We start from the raw sequence: 16,114 nt of genomic DNA, 5'->3' as shown, positions 1-16,114 counted from the left end.
GTCCTCGTGTCTTTTTTTTGGTCGGGGTGGGACGGTTCAGACTGGAAAAGTTCACTCAAGGTCAACTAAGATTCCAGCTCCAACTCGGGTTGTGGTTTTAGCATTCTGCATTTCTTAAGTCCTTCAATCGTATTGTAATGTCTTGTCACTGAAATTGAGGGAAAACAATGTCGAAAAATCAGATCCATTGCATGGAGAACAACATATTGTACTTAAAGTCAAGGGATGGTTTCTGCATTCGCCTTTATTAATCTCGTAGTGGAGAAATGTACATTTCAAAACAGCAAAGTGATGAAAGGAAGAGGAAAGGAAAGGAAGAAGTAGAAAAATAAAATACATGAGCTGATGTTAAGGCGGCCACTCTCGCGGTGCCATCTTGAAATCAAAACAACAACAAAAAACACGAAATAATAAATAATGTGACACAACACAAAAGACAAAGGCAGTCATTCAATCTTAAGCACTTTCTGCACCCTCTTTGTTGCATCAAGCAGTTCTAGATGAAAGAGGAAAGAATTACTGTCGTTTTCACTAGTGGATCAAGAATGTCATGATGAAATGTGCACGTCTGCTACAAGCTTAATGTTGAAAGCAAATATTAAACTGTAGCATCCATTGACAAAAATAGATTGTCTCACATCTCATGCCGCACAAAAATCCGCTTCAATTCCAAGTCGCGACATCGCCACACACGCATCTGCGCTGACGCTCCTTTCTTCTCATAGTGGTGTGACAACTCGCTCTGTGTTTTCCATCGCGTTACCGTGATACCGTTCTGTCTCCTCTGGAGGTCATATTGCGTAAGATGTCGATCATTACACAACCCCCCCCTCCATCTAACGCCCCGTGTTCCACAGTAGTTTGGTTCCGGCACGCACACTCATTCACACAGCACAGCTTGCTCAGAACAGGCCCAGCAGGCGCTGTCGAGGGACACGTTTTCTTGTGATGTACGTTGCCACGGATGACAAGCCATTCGTGTTTTTGTTTTTTTTTTATTTTTTTTTCCTTGATGCAAGCAGTAGAACGGTGATGTTGTCCGTGTCATGAGCCCTGTTGTGTGTCGGGATTAAAAGTACCCATTGCCCTATCTAAATAATGAAACAGCAGGCGGGCCGTGTATGTCACTCCTAGGCCTTCACTAGTGCTACGTCTGAATCACTCCACAGCTGCGAGTGTGGTGTGATTTACTACACGTCCACTAAAGGATGGCATTAGCAAGGAAATAACATGTGACTTGAAGAAACTTAAGAAATACTGTCATTAAACTGTTCGAATTTTTACTATGAACGTGTAGATTCATAATAACCTCATAGAATTGCAATATTATTTGCGATTTTTGCTAGTTTCGGAGCTGTCCAACCTCAATGATGTCCATCTTGACAAAGTCCGTCTTGAAAATGGCTTGAGCAGTATATCTACAACCAAATCCATTTCTTCTCCTCCTTCAGCCATTGCCGATTAAATCGACACAACAATATATTTGCTTATTCAGCTCGCTACCTCTATATGATAGTTTTCCATGTTCAGCTCTTTGTTACAACAGTTTTTAAAGCGCTATATAAATCAATATGTATTGTAATTTATATTGCATGGATACAGTGTGCTAGTTCTGGCCAGTATGCTGTTATCACTCACGGCTAGTGATACTATGATTGGCTAGTGACTAGCCAATCATGTGATTAACCAATCATAGTTTTGAAGCGCCTTCCAGCAGGCCATGGCTTCCCAACTTGAACTCTGATTGGTTAAAGCAACAGTTTCATTGACATTGATTTTAATGCTTCAGGGCCCGCAGAAATGCTTGTGAAGGGGTCCAGATAGATTTTTGACCTTGCTAACGAATGATGGATGAAATGTGATTGGTTAAATGTTTGAATACGACACACACATCTGGAAACAGCACAACAGGGGAAAGCAATGAAAGGAACCTGAAAGACAATTTGGAATTATTTAATAAAAAAACCATGGACAAAATTTACATTAGTCTGTGAGTCAGATATTTTTAGGCCAGCAGAGAAGGCCTTGCAGGCCTTGACAGCCCACTGATAAAAAGTCATCTAGTTTTACCCAATATTTTTCAATGTCCTTGACATTAACCCTGACTGCCTTTATTTCTTTATTGCAGATGCTCCAGTCTCGAAATCTGCTCAAGGCTACTCCGGGGGTCCCCGCATTCAAAGACAGGAGCAGGTGATCCACCTGTCACCAAAAAAAAGCAGCCAGGTGTGTTTTTACAGGACTTAGTTCTACCGTCAGCTATGAACTCATTCACTGCAAAATTTATTCGGGAATTGAAAATATGACGTAGAGCGCCATTCCCGAATTTTGTTTTTGTTTTTTCTTGTTTGGGTGCCAATAAAGCGCTGGCAAGACCTATGGAAATGTTTTTTTCCCTTCCACAAGGTGGCAGCATTTCCCCTTTTTCCATGTTAGTGCTTTGTTCCTGCTTCAGCTGTTGTTAAAGCGCTATATTTGGATGAGATGACCAGGATGCCGTGGTTCCAATTCACTTTGCTTTTATTTGCCCAACATGAAACATAATGGGTCCTTCCTGGTTTGTTGACGTCATGTTGCTCACTTGAGCTATCTAGCTGGCTATCTGGCTGGCTACCTAGCTAGCTATCTTTTAGATGGCTGGCTAGCTCTCTAGATACCTAGCTATTAGTGATCTATTAGCTAGCTAATCTCGATATCTAGCTGGCTACCTTTCTACATATCTATTTGATATCTATTTGCAGACTATCTATCTAGCTGGCGACCTAACTAGCTATTTGCTATCTATATGCTATCTATTAGCTATATAGGTAGCTATATATTAGTTATCTATTAGCCAGCTATCTAACTTTCGATCTATTTGAGTTATTCCTGGTTGAGTGAACGCTGGCGCATGTGGCTGCCGCTGCACACCCAAAGAAAAACTGATTCCGGGACTGTAAAGTGACCTTGAGAGTTTTGAAAGGCGCTTATGGAATATGGAATAATAATATAATATAATTATATAAATCAATATGTATGTATTGCATTGTATTTTGGACAAGATCATATAACTAGATGTCCAGATCTATATAACTCAGGAATTAACTCATTTTTTTCTAATGAAATCTAAGGTTTCTTACGCTGCATTGAATGTTCATGTAGTCCTCATCTCATCTCATTTTCCGTACCGCTTATTCCTCATTAGGGTCGCGGGGGTTGCTGGAGCCTATCTCAGCTGTCTTCGGGCATGAGGCACACCCTGAATTGGTTGCCAGCCAATCGCAGGGCACACAAAGACGTACAACAGTCACTCTCACACTCACACCTAGGGACAATTTGGAGTGGTCAATCTGCCTGCCATGCATGTTTTTGGAGTGTGGGAGGAAACCGGAGGACATGCAAACTCCACACAGGGAGGCCGGACCGGCGACCTCTGCACTGTGAAGCTGTGTGCTAACCACTCGGCTACCGGGCCGCCACTCAAGTAGTCCTAAAACTCAATATTCTGTGGGTCCTGCAATTTGAAAATGACAAAAACCCTGGCACTGGAGTGGACACTTTTTTTGCACGTCTTCTGGCAGTGAATGGGTTAATAAATAACCGTTTTTCAAATTTAAAGCCGAAAATAATGACTATTTTAGTGGTTTACGTGGGACAATTTGAAATTTTGGCAGTGAATGAGATAATATCTGGGATCCTATCTTAATAGATGTTTTTGACATTTCATGTCATGTTAGCCAGTATTGTGAGTACGCAAACACTATTTAGTAGCAGGTAGATGCTACTCAAAGTTTTGCATCACTCTGGATGCCGGAGATGTGATTCGGGTCATATTTAGATCCATATTTGTCATTCAATATGCACGGCCAAGTTCTGAAGTTGCATCCTTGTGCTTTTTTCCGACAGTCGGAGGGTCCTTACTCCGGCCACTCCAGCAGTAATACGCTGTCAAGCACGGCTTCCAGTGGCGGCCACAGCGATAGCGATAAATGGTACGAAATGGGCGCCGGCGGGGGTTCCAGCGGCGACCAAGGTGAGCCGGAGCCCAACGGCCTCGGGGGAGGCGGCTACCTCCAGGGATCCTCCGCCGACAGCGGCATCGACACCAGCTCGTACGGGGCCTCGCACCACAACCACCCGCACTCTCATCACGGCAGCACCACCTCCCTGCTCGCTCCCAGCGGAGGGCGGGAGAGCAGGGATCGGTCGCCGTGGCATAGCCCCACTGAAGGCGGACGCAGAATATTGGAGAGGTCGCCCGCAGCTGCCGAATCGCCCGTTCCTCCAGTTGAGAGAAGCCTCGATGGCGCCGGTCGAACACCTCCTACTCATCTTCTTGTCCGAGACAGCAGCACCTTCAGTCTGAGCGATGGTGGATCTCACTCAAGGTCAGTTAGTGTGAGAACACAGTTTAAAGGACAACCGACGCCTGTGTCCTTAATTGTAAAATCGCAAATGACTTCTACTGAGTGTATTTTACAAAGATTCCACCGCATATAGCTATATTTTACATTTTAATACTTGCGCTGAATATTCCGGAAGTCTTGTTTTTGAGTTGGTGACGAGTCCTGACGTCACGTCACGGAAGGAACGCCCCTGACCAAGAAAGGACAAACTGTAGCAGTCCTTTCATCACGGCAACGCATTTTGCGGTACTTTGTTTGGTCTGAAAACTTCGTGTTGATCCGTGTTGATGGCGAAATTAGAAGGAAAACACAAATAACGCGATGGTGAATCGTTTTGATATTCTCAGGAGACAAATCAGCCCATTTCCACGGAGCTTTGTCGCCATCCTCTGCATTATTTGGGTGCTACGTTTCTCTCCAGATGCCTCAAAACGACACAGAATAAATTCTTTAATCGATTGCAAACATGTATGCTTTCCTCTTCAGATGTATTTGAATCATATTCATAACTGGATGAGTAACTAGAAAGCATTTTCTCAGAATCTGAAGCCATTGTTTTGATTCTGGAGCAAGGGGGCAGGACCTTCTGAAACTGGCCACTTCCGGGTTCAATTTGAAGTAGTTTTTAAACACTAAGTCATTTTTATTGTTTTTTTTTTTTTTTTTTTGCATTTGACTAAAAATATCATTCTGTGTGTTTTTAGTATTTTAGATGCTTTAAAACATTTTTCTGATGTCAGTTAGGAAACTAAACAGTGACGTCGGTTGTCCTTTAAAGGACCAATACTACTTTAAAATGACCTTGGAGATGCCGAGTTTCAGAAGGTCCCGCCTCCTTGTTCGTGACGTCACGCCAGGACGTCTTGCCTCGCTCTCGAATCAAAACAATGGCTTCAGATTTGGAGAAGATCCTTTCTTGTCACTCATCCAGTTATGAATAAGATTCAAATAGTTCTGAAGAGGAAAGCATAAATGATTGCAATCGATTAAAGAAGTCCTCCCATATCAATTTGAGCCGTCAATGACAGCAATGTAGCACCCAGAAAATGCAGAAGATGGCGCCCAAGCTCCATGTCAAAATGCATTTTGTGTCCCTTTCTGCGTCAGGGCCGGGGATCGTCATCAACTCGAAAACAAGACTTCCTGAATATTCAGCGCAAGTCTTAAAACGTAAAATATAGCTATATGCCATGGAATGTTTGTAAAACACGCCCAGTAGAAGTCATTTGAAGTGATTTTACATATTATGGACACAACTTGTCCGGAGGTGTCGGTTCGTACTTGGTCTGTTGTTTGTTTGATCGCAAATACGATCCACCTTTCAGACACGGGTCACCCCGAGAAGAGTCCTCCTCAACCACTTCGCCTTCATCCCAATCTTCGGCGTCTCCTGGGCCGAAGAGTTTTTATCCTCGCCAGGGAGCTCAGTCCAAGTACCTGATAGGTTGGAGGAAGCCCGGTTCTACCATCAACTCGGTTGATTTTGGGGACACACGCAAGTAAGAAAGAAGTTCCTTTGCAAAAACGCCCTACCCCCCGGCCCCCAAAAGTCAAGCTTATTTTTTGCCAATAAAGCGTTGGTCAGACCTCCGGCAATGTTTTTCACTTCCACAAGGGGGCAGAATTTGCCTTTTGTCCATGTTAGCGCTTTGTTACAGCTTCAGCTGTTGTGAAAGCGCTATATAAATCAATATGTATTATATTGTATTTTGTACAACCACCCCCATTTCACGCTCAGTTAAGTCCATATATAAGTTAGGAATTTACTATTTTTTTCCTGATGAAAGAAGACAGTCTAAAGTTTCTTACGCTGTATTGAATGTTTATGGAGTCCTAAAACTCAATATGCTGTGGGTTCTGTTATTTGAGTGAAAATGACAAAAACCCTGCCACTGGAGTGGAAACATTTTTGCACATCGTCTGGCAGTGAATGAGTTAATGAATAATTCATTTTAAAATTTAAAGCCAAAAATAATGACTGTTATTGTGGTTTACTTGGGACAATTTGAGATTTTTGCTCAGACTTTAGCAAACATCACGTTTGATTTGCTTTCGTGGGCCGAATAAAATGACGTGGCGGGCCGGATTTGGCCCCCGAGCCTCAACTTTGACACCTGTGTTATAAATACTTACCAGTCATGATTATTTTATCGATTTCTCTTTAAAGCGGATTCTGACAACATTGCATAAGGCCAGTGAAATGTTCAGGTGTATAGATTATTAGCAGGCTTCTGTTTTTATTTATTTATTTATTTATTTATTCATTCATTGGGCTGCTCATTTTCCATCTCCTCCACCCACTTGATCTTCCGTTTGCGCGTCTTGATTCCCCTCTTGTGGCCGCAGAGAAAATGACACGTAAAAAGAGATTTTCACCGAATAACCCAGAAGTCCCTGGTCGTTCGTTTTGGGTGATTTCAGGAAATCTCCCGGGGAGAGCGGAATGGAAGCTATTCCGACTCCTGCTGCCAGACCTTCTTTGAGGGACATGCACTCTCCTCAGCCCCATGCCAAGTCGACTATTGAAGATGATGTGAAGAGGCACCCCGCCAAGGACAGCCCGCTCCCACCACGTCGACATAAGGAAAAGGTACTCTTGTAGAAAATGTTTTTCTTGAAATTGACATAAAATATACTTTTTTTTTAAACATACTCTACTTTTCACACAGAATACATAATACAGTGATACCTTGGATTACAAATTTAATCGGTTCCCAGACAGTGTGAAGGCGAAAAGTGTGTATACCAAAAAATAATTTCCCATAGGAAACCATTAAAATGAGAATAATCTGTTCCCAGAGCCCCATAAAACCTAATTTTCTAACCCTTAAAACTGCACAAAATATAACTTATAATATGTATAATAAATGTGCTATGGTATTATAATTTAAGAAATGAATTGTACTGTATAATAGTCGTTTTATTTACCTTTGTGATGGTCGTTGATGGCTTGATGGAATGGAGTGGCCGGTTTCACCAGCATTAAACACTTGGTGAGGAACCTAACCTTCTTTCACCATCTTGAGGAATGATCCCTTGTAGGTGCTTTCTCTGTGCTAATTTTATTTAGTTACTCATCAATTGTGTTCTGTTTAGCTGGGTTGATAGCTTTTTGCATCAAGTATACAGATGGCTTTTGCGGGTTGTTTGTGGAGCCTGATTGATGGGATATTTTAAACTTGCAGTCTACACTTTGCCTTTGAACTATCAAAGTTGAAACTCTCACTGTTGTCTGCCTGTCTTTTTAATGTTTAAACCACCTCCCCTCACTCCTGCGTTCTTGACCAATCACGTGGCTTTAACCAAAGACTTGGGGCAGGGAATAGAGGACAGAAACAGTCGGCTGCCATTTTGTTGTGAGAACGAGCTCGTTCACGAACGACACATCACTCAGCTCTGTGTGTTTCTCGAAAAAAGTTAGTATGCCAAGGTAAAATTTTCAAAAATTCGTAAACCGAAAACTTCGTAAGCCAAGGGGTTCATAAACCGAGGTATCACTGTATCAGTAAAAACGGTGCCCAGACTTTTGATGACTTTGTTCCCCAGCATGCCCAGAAATCCCCCCCGAGCCAGCCCCCCAGCCGCCGTCGCTCCCTCCATCGCACTCTGTCCGACGAAAGCATCTACCGCGGCCAGCGCCTTCCCTCTCTGACGGATTCAATGACGGAAGCGGCACTCGGCGCCGACGTCCTCTTCAGTTGCTCCACTCTGCCGCGCTCACCCACCACCCGCGGCGTGCCGCTTCGACGGCCGTCCTATAAACTGGGAGTCAAGCTCCATGGTAACAGAAATTGCCGAGCTGGGAAACGTTCAGCGCAAAATTCCACCCGTCGTCATGGCAATCGATTGCGCTAATATTTCTGTCCGCAGGAGACCTCTCGGCATCCGACACGTCTTTGGTGGATTTGGTGGAGCGTCATCGTGGGCCTCTGCCTCAGGAGCTCATGCCCCTGCCGTCCTCTGAGAGGGACAGCCCGCTGGACTGGACACATCTGGTGGATGTGGCCAATACGTTTGACAGTGAAAGAAACACACATTACGGTCCGGTTCATTTTACATACACTTTTTAAGTTTATTTTTTTGTATTGTTAAAAAAAAGGGAACTTTCCAGATTTATTGTCATATAACAGGGGTGTCCAAACTTTTTGCAAAGGGGGACATATTTGGTGTTAAAAATGCTGGGTGGGGTCACCGTGGCGGACATTCTTTTCATATAACAGCAATTATTTGAAATAAATTTCAGTGGGTCATTCAGTGTTTTTTTATTCAATAAGTAAGTATTTTAGTGGAGTTGAATTTTTGCCTTCAGCTGGTGAGTAAAAAAACAGCTAAGTAGATACGCTTTCATTAAAAAACATACATAATAAACTGAGTGATAAAGAATAGACAGAATAGAAGTTATCATATTTAAAAAAAAATCATGCTTAGAAGGCCCACAATGGAAGCACAGAAAATGTGGGGTCAATCTGAGGTGAACAGACACAGCTAGCTAGCTACCTAGCTCGCTATTTATTTGCAACCCATTTGCTATCTATTTGATATTTAGCTAGCTACTTAGCTGGCTATCCAATTGCTATCTATTTGCTGTCTAGCTATCTATCTATTTGCGACCCATTTGCTATCTATTTGATATGTATTATCTAGGTACCTAGCTTGTTATCTATTTGCTATCCATTTGCTATATATTTGCTATCTATTAGCTATCTGGCTATCTAGCTATGTAGCCGGCTATTTATTAGCTATATGGCTCTCTAGCTACTTAGCTAACTGTCTATCTAGCTATATATTAACTATCTGTTAACTAGCTAGCTAGCTTTCTATTTATTTGAGTTATTTCTGGGTTGAGTGAACGCTGGCGCATGTGGCTGCCGCTGCTCACCCGCAGAAAAACTGGTCCTGTGACTGTAAATTTTCAATTCCCGAATAAATGTGTGAATGGCAGTGAATAAGTTAGCATGTGTTTGGTTCATTTGAAACAAAATTATATTGGCAATTGAATATGACTTGTAAAAACATTTTAATTACATTTTTTTGCAACAGTTGAACAGAAGTAATTGTTCTTTTGTTGATTGTTGCTATTTTAAAAAATGTAAAAAAGAAATGTAGAAAATCGCCATTTTAGAAAATTGGGGGTCTCATTCAGTCAATTACCGTATTTTCCGGTGGATAAGGCCTTCATTTTCTTCTATAAATGACCCTGCGCCTTATACGCAGGTTCGCCTTCTATGTGAAGTAATATTAAGCCACGACAGGTCTCGCAATTACTGTTAGCTACTACTGACTGCATTTCCCCCTGTAGAAGAAGTCATGGGTAACCCCAGCTTTTTTTTTTATGTTTTTGTATTATATTTGGAAAACTTTTTTTTATTCATTGACTATTTGCGATCCATTTGCTATCTATTTGATATCTATTATCTAGGTACCGAGCTGGCTATCTTGCACCTTATAGTCTGGCGCGCCTTATATATGGAAAAAGTTCACCATTCATTGGGGGTGCACCTTATACTCCGGTTCGCCTTAGACACTGGAAAATACGATACATACTCGTATACTAATTTGCTGTTTCTAATTGAGCCTAAAGATGGCAGCACTTTGCACACACACAGGTAACAGCGTTATAGCCCAATATATTAATTCTACATGCGGGTCAGATGTTATTTACTTTACAGTATGACGGGGGCTGCGGGCCGCATGAAAATTGACCATGGGTCGCTTTTGGCCCCTGAGCCGAGAATGCATTCTTTGGACATGATTGTATGAATGTATGAAATGTCAGCTGTTGTTTTTCCCTCCAAATGAAGTTAATTCATCAGATAATTTTGGGATCTTCTATTCCTATCAGTTTTAAAATGAAAACAACAATCAATTCTTCTTGTGTGTGTCCTTCCAGTCCAGAGAAGTTACGTATTTGGGGATTCCAACCACCGAAGTAGTGGCGCCTCCAGTCCTCAGCAGAGCCACATAGAGCTGCAGCCTGCTCCCATGTCCCGGCCTACATCCAGGTACAAATTGACCTTTTTAATTCCTTGATATCTCATTACAGGCAAAATTACCATCAAATATGACAAAATACAAAAAAATACCACAATAGTGGATTTTGTGAAAAGTTCAGATTTGCTTGTGGCGCCGTCCTCAAATTTGGTGATTGCGATTGTGGGGAAGCATCGATGAAAAGGACGTTTCACCCTTCATCCGAAGAGCTTCGTCAGCGAACTAAAGTTGTGCTGGTAACTTTGGCCCTATATATCCCTAATGGACAGAGGTGGCGGTGCCAGACCTTTGCTTTGATAGGTCCCTGCACTAATGTCGGGGGAGCAGTGGACTACTCCCTGAAGCCAATCTGATTACTTCATCAGACAGAACAAAAAAGTAATCAGATTACAATATCAGACATCAGACAGAACAAAAGAAGTAATCAGATTACGATATCATACATTAGACATTACAAAAGAGGTCATCAAATTAGGTTCAGGGAGTAGTCCACTGTTCATCAGACAACAAAAGAGGTAATCAGATTACCAGCACAACTTTAGTTCATTGACAAAGCTCTTCGGATGAGCAGCGAAACGTCCGACGCCGTCAAAGAAGTACAGATGACGGCTGAAGAAACCTTCTCATCGATGGACATCTCCTGTACGACTGAGAGCCTCCACAGACAATTGTGGGGGAAGGCTCATTTTGTCACCAATCCCATCAAACTGACGATATTTTATCCACACAGTGAGGGCCACATCGGACTGGAAAGGAAAGTAACCAAGTTAGAGGCCATGGTGAAGATGCTCCAAGACGATCTGAAGAAGGTGGGTGACAACACATTTGACATATTTACCCCCCTGGTCCCTTCTTTTTCATTTCTACACACATGAATATAATCCTCGCAGGAGCGTGACGAGAAGGTGAGGCTCCAGGCTCAAATCAAGAGGCTGTGGGAGGACAACCAGAGGCTTCAGGAAGAGTCACAGACCTCCGCTACAAAGCTTAAGAAGTTCACAGAGTGGGTCTTCAACACCATTGACATGAACTGACACTCCTCGAGCTGCACACGAATGGTAGTCCCAGTTTTAAATCCCACTTTGGTCACTGATTAGCTGGATAGAAATTGCTGCCGTCCCCTTTTTGTCTAAAAGCGTGTCAAGAAAGGGAATTCACGCCCCCTTCTGTAGACTGAAGGAACCATGACTGCCCCTAGTTATTATACACTTGAGCATCAGCAATTTACGGATGAAGACTTTCATCCTACTTTTTTTGGTCAGGTAGACTATATGGAAGGATTTTCCTTTTTTTTTTGGGGGGGGGGGGGGGGCAGTGAGTGCCAAATCCAACCGAACAGAGGTTAGCTGTGCTATTTAAATGCCATCAGTGGACTTTGTACAATGTATGAAGTATGAAAAAAAACAACAAAAATCTTGCAGCCTCGACCACTTGCTGTTCACTGGAATACACTCCCCGAACACATATAATGAACTGCTTTCCCCACCAAACTGCGAGGAAAGCATTTCATATCCCCTTAACGGACAGTTATTATGTTTGAGGCTGGATTTTAAACCCCCGCTCCCCTCTGCAAAGCAACAATTTTTTTGAATGCTCCCCAGTGCGTATTGTTTTTCAACCACTGATGCAGCACTGAAGGGATTTTTTTTTTTTTACTTTCTCAAAGTCAATCTTATTTCCTCTGGGAAGTTCACAACAACCAATCCGTCCTCGAACCCCCCACCCTGAACCCTCCTCATCCGACAATAGGAATATAGTTAAAAGCCATCGGCAGAGGTGCCACGCCATAACTTCAAGACTGGAGTGTGTCTTAAAAGCAATAGGGTGAAGATTGGAGAGAAATCCCTTGAAAGATTATGAAACTACTGCCACGCATGAACCTTCTATTACTTTTTCACTTTCACGCGGTGAACTCTGAAAGAATCTAGAATAGTGGTAACCTTTTTTTTTACAGGAGGTAGAAAAGGATGACTGCAAAAGGGTTTATTTATTTCATTGTATTATAATCCCAATGAATAAGTTGCTCTATTCGTTCAGTCCAACTGACATTGGTGTTTAGTTCGTCAAGAAAAAGAAAAAAAACCTCAGATATATATAATTTAATGGCTTTATTTCATAATCCTGGCTCAAGCCTGACTCTCAGCATTTGAATTCAGTGTTATCGCTGTTCTCGTGGTGCTCCAGCCTGCTGTCGTGTTGTTTTCAGAGCCCTCTAGTGATTTACCAGTGCAACTTACTCATGGTTAGTCGACGTGCTTTGCACACTTTGTACACTTTGTATTTTTCCATCTCAGAACAATCGCCAGGAGGGCCGCATAAAATAATAATAATAATGGCGCATCAGACGTCATTTGACTGACAATCAAAGGTGGCGTTCAAATGAAATGAGTTGACCTTTTCGGTGCGATTTGTCGATTGCTCATTTGCAGACTTACCCTCAGGTTTATGAACGTGAGGATGTTCAGAAAAAAATGTTCCAAGGGTATTTGACAAGAGAATTATCTACGTTTTTGGATACAGCAACAAAAAACAACTGTAGAGTGTCTGTGTGTGTGTTGTGAATGCATCATTAGCGCGAATGTACGTCGGTTTATCCAACTGTGCCTCCAGTCACTTAGGGTCATTTCAAGTCACTCCCAGGACGAACGGTGGACGATACGTGCCTTTGAAACAGCATCCGGGCAACACATGAAAGTAAAACAAACCCTCTTCATTTTAACGGTTAAACACACCAGGTGAAGCCAACACACACTTTTTAAAAAACATATATAACTTTATATTAATGTCATATTTACTGTCACAAAGATAATTTAGTCGGAACACATCCCCCCAAAAGTAGCAGTATTTTATTGTGAAAGAAATGTCGCCTTTTTTTCGTATTTCGACAATTTATGACGGAATTCTCAGTTTTTGTTTCCAACACCAACTATTCAGAATAGCAAAACAAATATTTTCCTTTTGCTTGAACACATTGATTCACATCGAAAACAAAACTAATGTTACTAAAATCCTGGTGAGATCCTCAGCCATGAAAAAGTGTGTGTGCCTTTTTAAATTGAGTTCCATGCAGCGTGTCCTTAGACTGGCCCTTGTAAACATTATTTACTTTCTTGCAATGACGAATTTTATTCCGAGAATTGTTGCCCTACAAAAAAAAAAACATTGTTGCTACTTCCTTATTAACATCCGATTTGACACGAACGCTTAGAATCTCGCCAACCGGATTAAGAATCGTTGACTTTCCACCCTTGTCTGCAGGGGCCGTGTGCGCACGAATGTAGAAACTTTACATAACATAAAGTTGCATTTAGCAAAATGGCAACGGAGCAGAAAATAGCTTAGCGGAGCAATTCAAAAAGTGAAACCCGTGTTGTAGATTTATGTTGTTAGCCGATAAAGAGAATAAAAATGTAGAACAAAAGGTGGTGATTCTAGGAAATGTTAATTTTTTTAATTGAACTACTGAAGCGTTTTTTTCTCACAATATTCCAATTTCTTGAAACGCATCCGTGGATTTAGCTCAATTCACATTTTGTCAAGATGTATCAAATTATAATTAAAAATGGTTCTGTTCTAAGAATCAAAAAGCAGATTCAATGTGTTAATTGCTTGCCACACTAACCGTATTTAAGATGGCGGCACGCTGTGAAGAATTCTTTCAATCGTCCCAAGCTGTGAAACTGAAAAGAAATGCCCAAAATTGCCACCCTGCTGACAAATTCTCATTGTCCAAATGCTAAATAGCTAATCGTCTATATTTTATTTTACATACATGCAAATTGGTCTCTCTCTGGTTTTTGTATTTTGAATAATGAAAGGCTGAGCAACTCGTTTAGCTTGCATCCATTCAATCCGGAGCATCCAGTTTGTTTATTTAATCCAAATGTCCTTTTTTTGGGTGTGTCAATGTGAATTGCTTAATACGTTCCCACTTTTGTTAAAGAACCTTTGCACATGTTTTTTTTTTGTCAAATAGATGGTGTTTACATATTTTGAACAAGAGTGCGCTAAGGAGCCATCCATTCTGTGCAGTCTTTGTTATTGAGATGTGATTTGCTGCTTTTCTAGTTTTGTTGTTATTGCAATGTCTGGCCAATAGGGAGAGGTGCTGGACTTGTCTTTCAAGAAGTAAAAAAAAAAGAGATAGAAAATAAAATGCCACTAAGTTTCTTTCCTGAAGCCATCCAAACTGATCGGATAAACAGGTTTGAAATAAATTGGATACTCGTTCCTGCTTGGTCGATGTTTGCAGTAGAAGAGTTTCGACGAGTCGATGTGTGAATGATCATGCAGGGTCGTAGAACATGACAGAATGCAAAATGCTGTTGAAATCCTGTGTCTATTGTAGATGTAAAAGTATGGAAAACAGACATTTGCAGTGATCTCTGTATTAAAAGTTTCTGAAGTTAAAAAAATGATTTATGTGGTTTTGTCGCTTTTTATTTTAGTTGTTTTTTTATATTGGAAAGAAAAACGGAAAATTGTGCAAATTCTGCATTCTGGTCTCAGGATGTACACCAGGACCTCAAACCCTATTGAACATCTGCACGTCTCACTTTCAGAAACTGTTTGATTTTCAGCACAAAACGTTTGACTTGCTTTTGTTTTCCTTACAGTCCATGTATGACATAGAAGTCCAAGATGGCGCCCGAGTAGGCAGCCGTCAGCAAGTGCTCTCATGAGCCTTGCTTTTTTTGGTTGTTTTTGTCTTGTTTTGTGTTTTCTTTTGTCACTTTGTGTTGTTGTGCGTCGTGTGGAACGGATACGGATTGTTTTTCAGCATTTTTGGCCACGACATTCATCAAGGAGGAGACTGTGCTGAGTGGTTGCGCCTTTTCGGCAGCCTGAATATGCCAGTACTGTTTTTGAATGGGAGGAATGTCGGTGCCATTCGACTGCCATCGCTGGACACCAAAGGGGCCATTGTGGTTTTTGGCGCCTGTAATGGGCAGCATCTTCACAGCCCCGCTTTGTTCAGCGGAAAGGTCGGTGCTGTTGGACAGTATGCGGCTGAATGGATGCATGGCTTGAGGAGCACACGATAAGAAGAAAGGAGCGTCAGCGCAGAGCACCGATGCGTATGTGGAACTGTCGCGGCTTGGAATTGAAGCAGATTTATGTGGGACAGGAGATGTGAGACAATCTCTTTTCGTCAATGGATGCTACAGCTGCGTGTTTGCTTTCAACATTTAGCTTGTAGTCGACGTGCACGTTCCACCATGATGTCCCTGATCCACTGGTGGAAAGACGCTTTGATACTTTCCTCTTTCATCCAGAAAAAAAAAAGCAGATTCAATGTGTTAATTGCTTGCCACACTAACCGTATTTAAGATGGCGGCACGCTGTGAAGAATTCTTTCAATCGTCCCAAGCTGTGAAACTGAAAAGAAATGCCCAAAATTGCCACCCTGCTGACAAATTCTCATTGTCCAAATGCTAAATAGCTAATCGTCTATATTTTATTTTACATACATGCAAATTGGTCTCTCTCTGGTTTTTGTATTTTGAATAATGAAAGGCTGAGCAACTCGTTTAGCTTGCATCCATTCAATCCGGAGCATCCAGTTTGTTTATTTAATCCAAATGTCCTTTTTTTGGGTGTGTCAATGTGAATTGCTTAATACGTTCCCACTTTTGTTAAAGAACCTTTGCACATGTTTTTTTTTTGTCAAATAGATGGTGTTTACATATTTTGAACAAGAGTGCGCTAAGGAGCCATCCATTCTGTGCAGTCTTTGT

The 16,114-nt window shown here is 41.7% G+C and overlaps 1 protein-coding gene across 2 annotated transcripts in view; it reads left to right on the top strand.

The window, feature by feature from the left end:
• The window catches only part of sipa1l1 (signal-induced proliferation-associated 1 like 1), a 69,592-nt gene extending 54,783 nt beyond the window's left edge, over positions 1-14,809 (top strand). For both annotated transcript variants that reach the window (XM_089021800.1, XM_089021799.1), the window contains exons 15-23: positions 2,129-2,226; positions 3,886-4,367; positions 5,711-5,884; positions 6,807-6,975; positions 7,932-8,166; positions 8,256-8,426; positions 10,276-10,387; positions 11,107-11,185; positions 11,267-14,809. In XM_089021800.1, coding sequence (XP_088877926.1) covers positions 2,129-2,226; positions 3,886-4,367; positions 5,711-5,884; positions 6,807-6,975; positions 7,932-8,166; positions 8,256-8,426; positions 10,276-10,387; positions 11,107-11,185; positions 11,267-11,410 — 1,664 coding nt within the window. In that variant the 3' untranslated portion in view covers positions 11,411-14,809. The remainder of the gene's footprint in view (positions 1-2,128; positions 2,227-3,885; positions 4,368-5,710; positions 5,885-6,806; positions 6,976-7,931; positions 8,167-8,255; positions 8,427-10,275; positions 10,388-11,106; positions 11,186-11,266) is intronic.
• Positions 14,810-16,114: the final 1,305 nt, after the last annotated feature.

This window comes from Hippocampus bargibanti, linkage group LG19, assembly GCF_051943395.1.
Source record: "Hippocampus bargibanti isolate YZ-2025 linkage group LG19, ASM5194339v1, whole genome shotgun sequence".
NCBI lineage: Eukaryota > Metazoa > Chordata > Actinopteri > Syngnathiformes > Syngnathidae > Hippocampus > Hippocampus bargibanti.
This window is presented reverse-complemented; position numbering and strand designations above follow the sequence as displayed.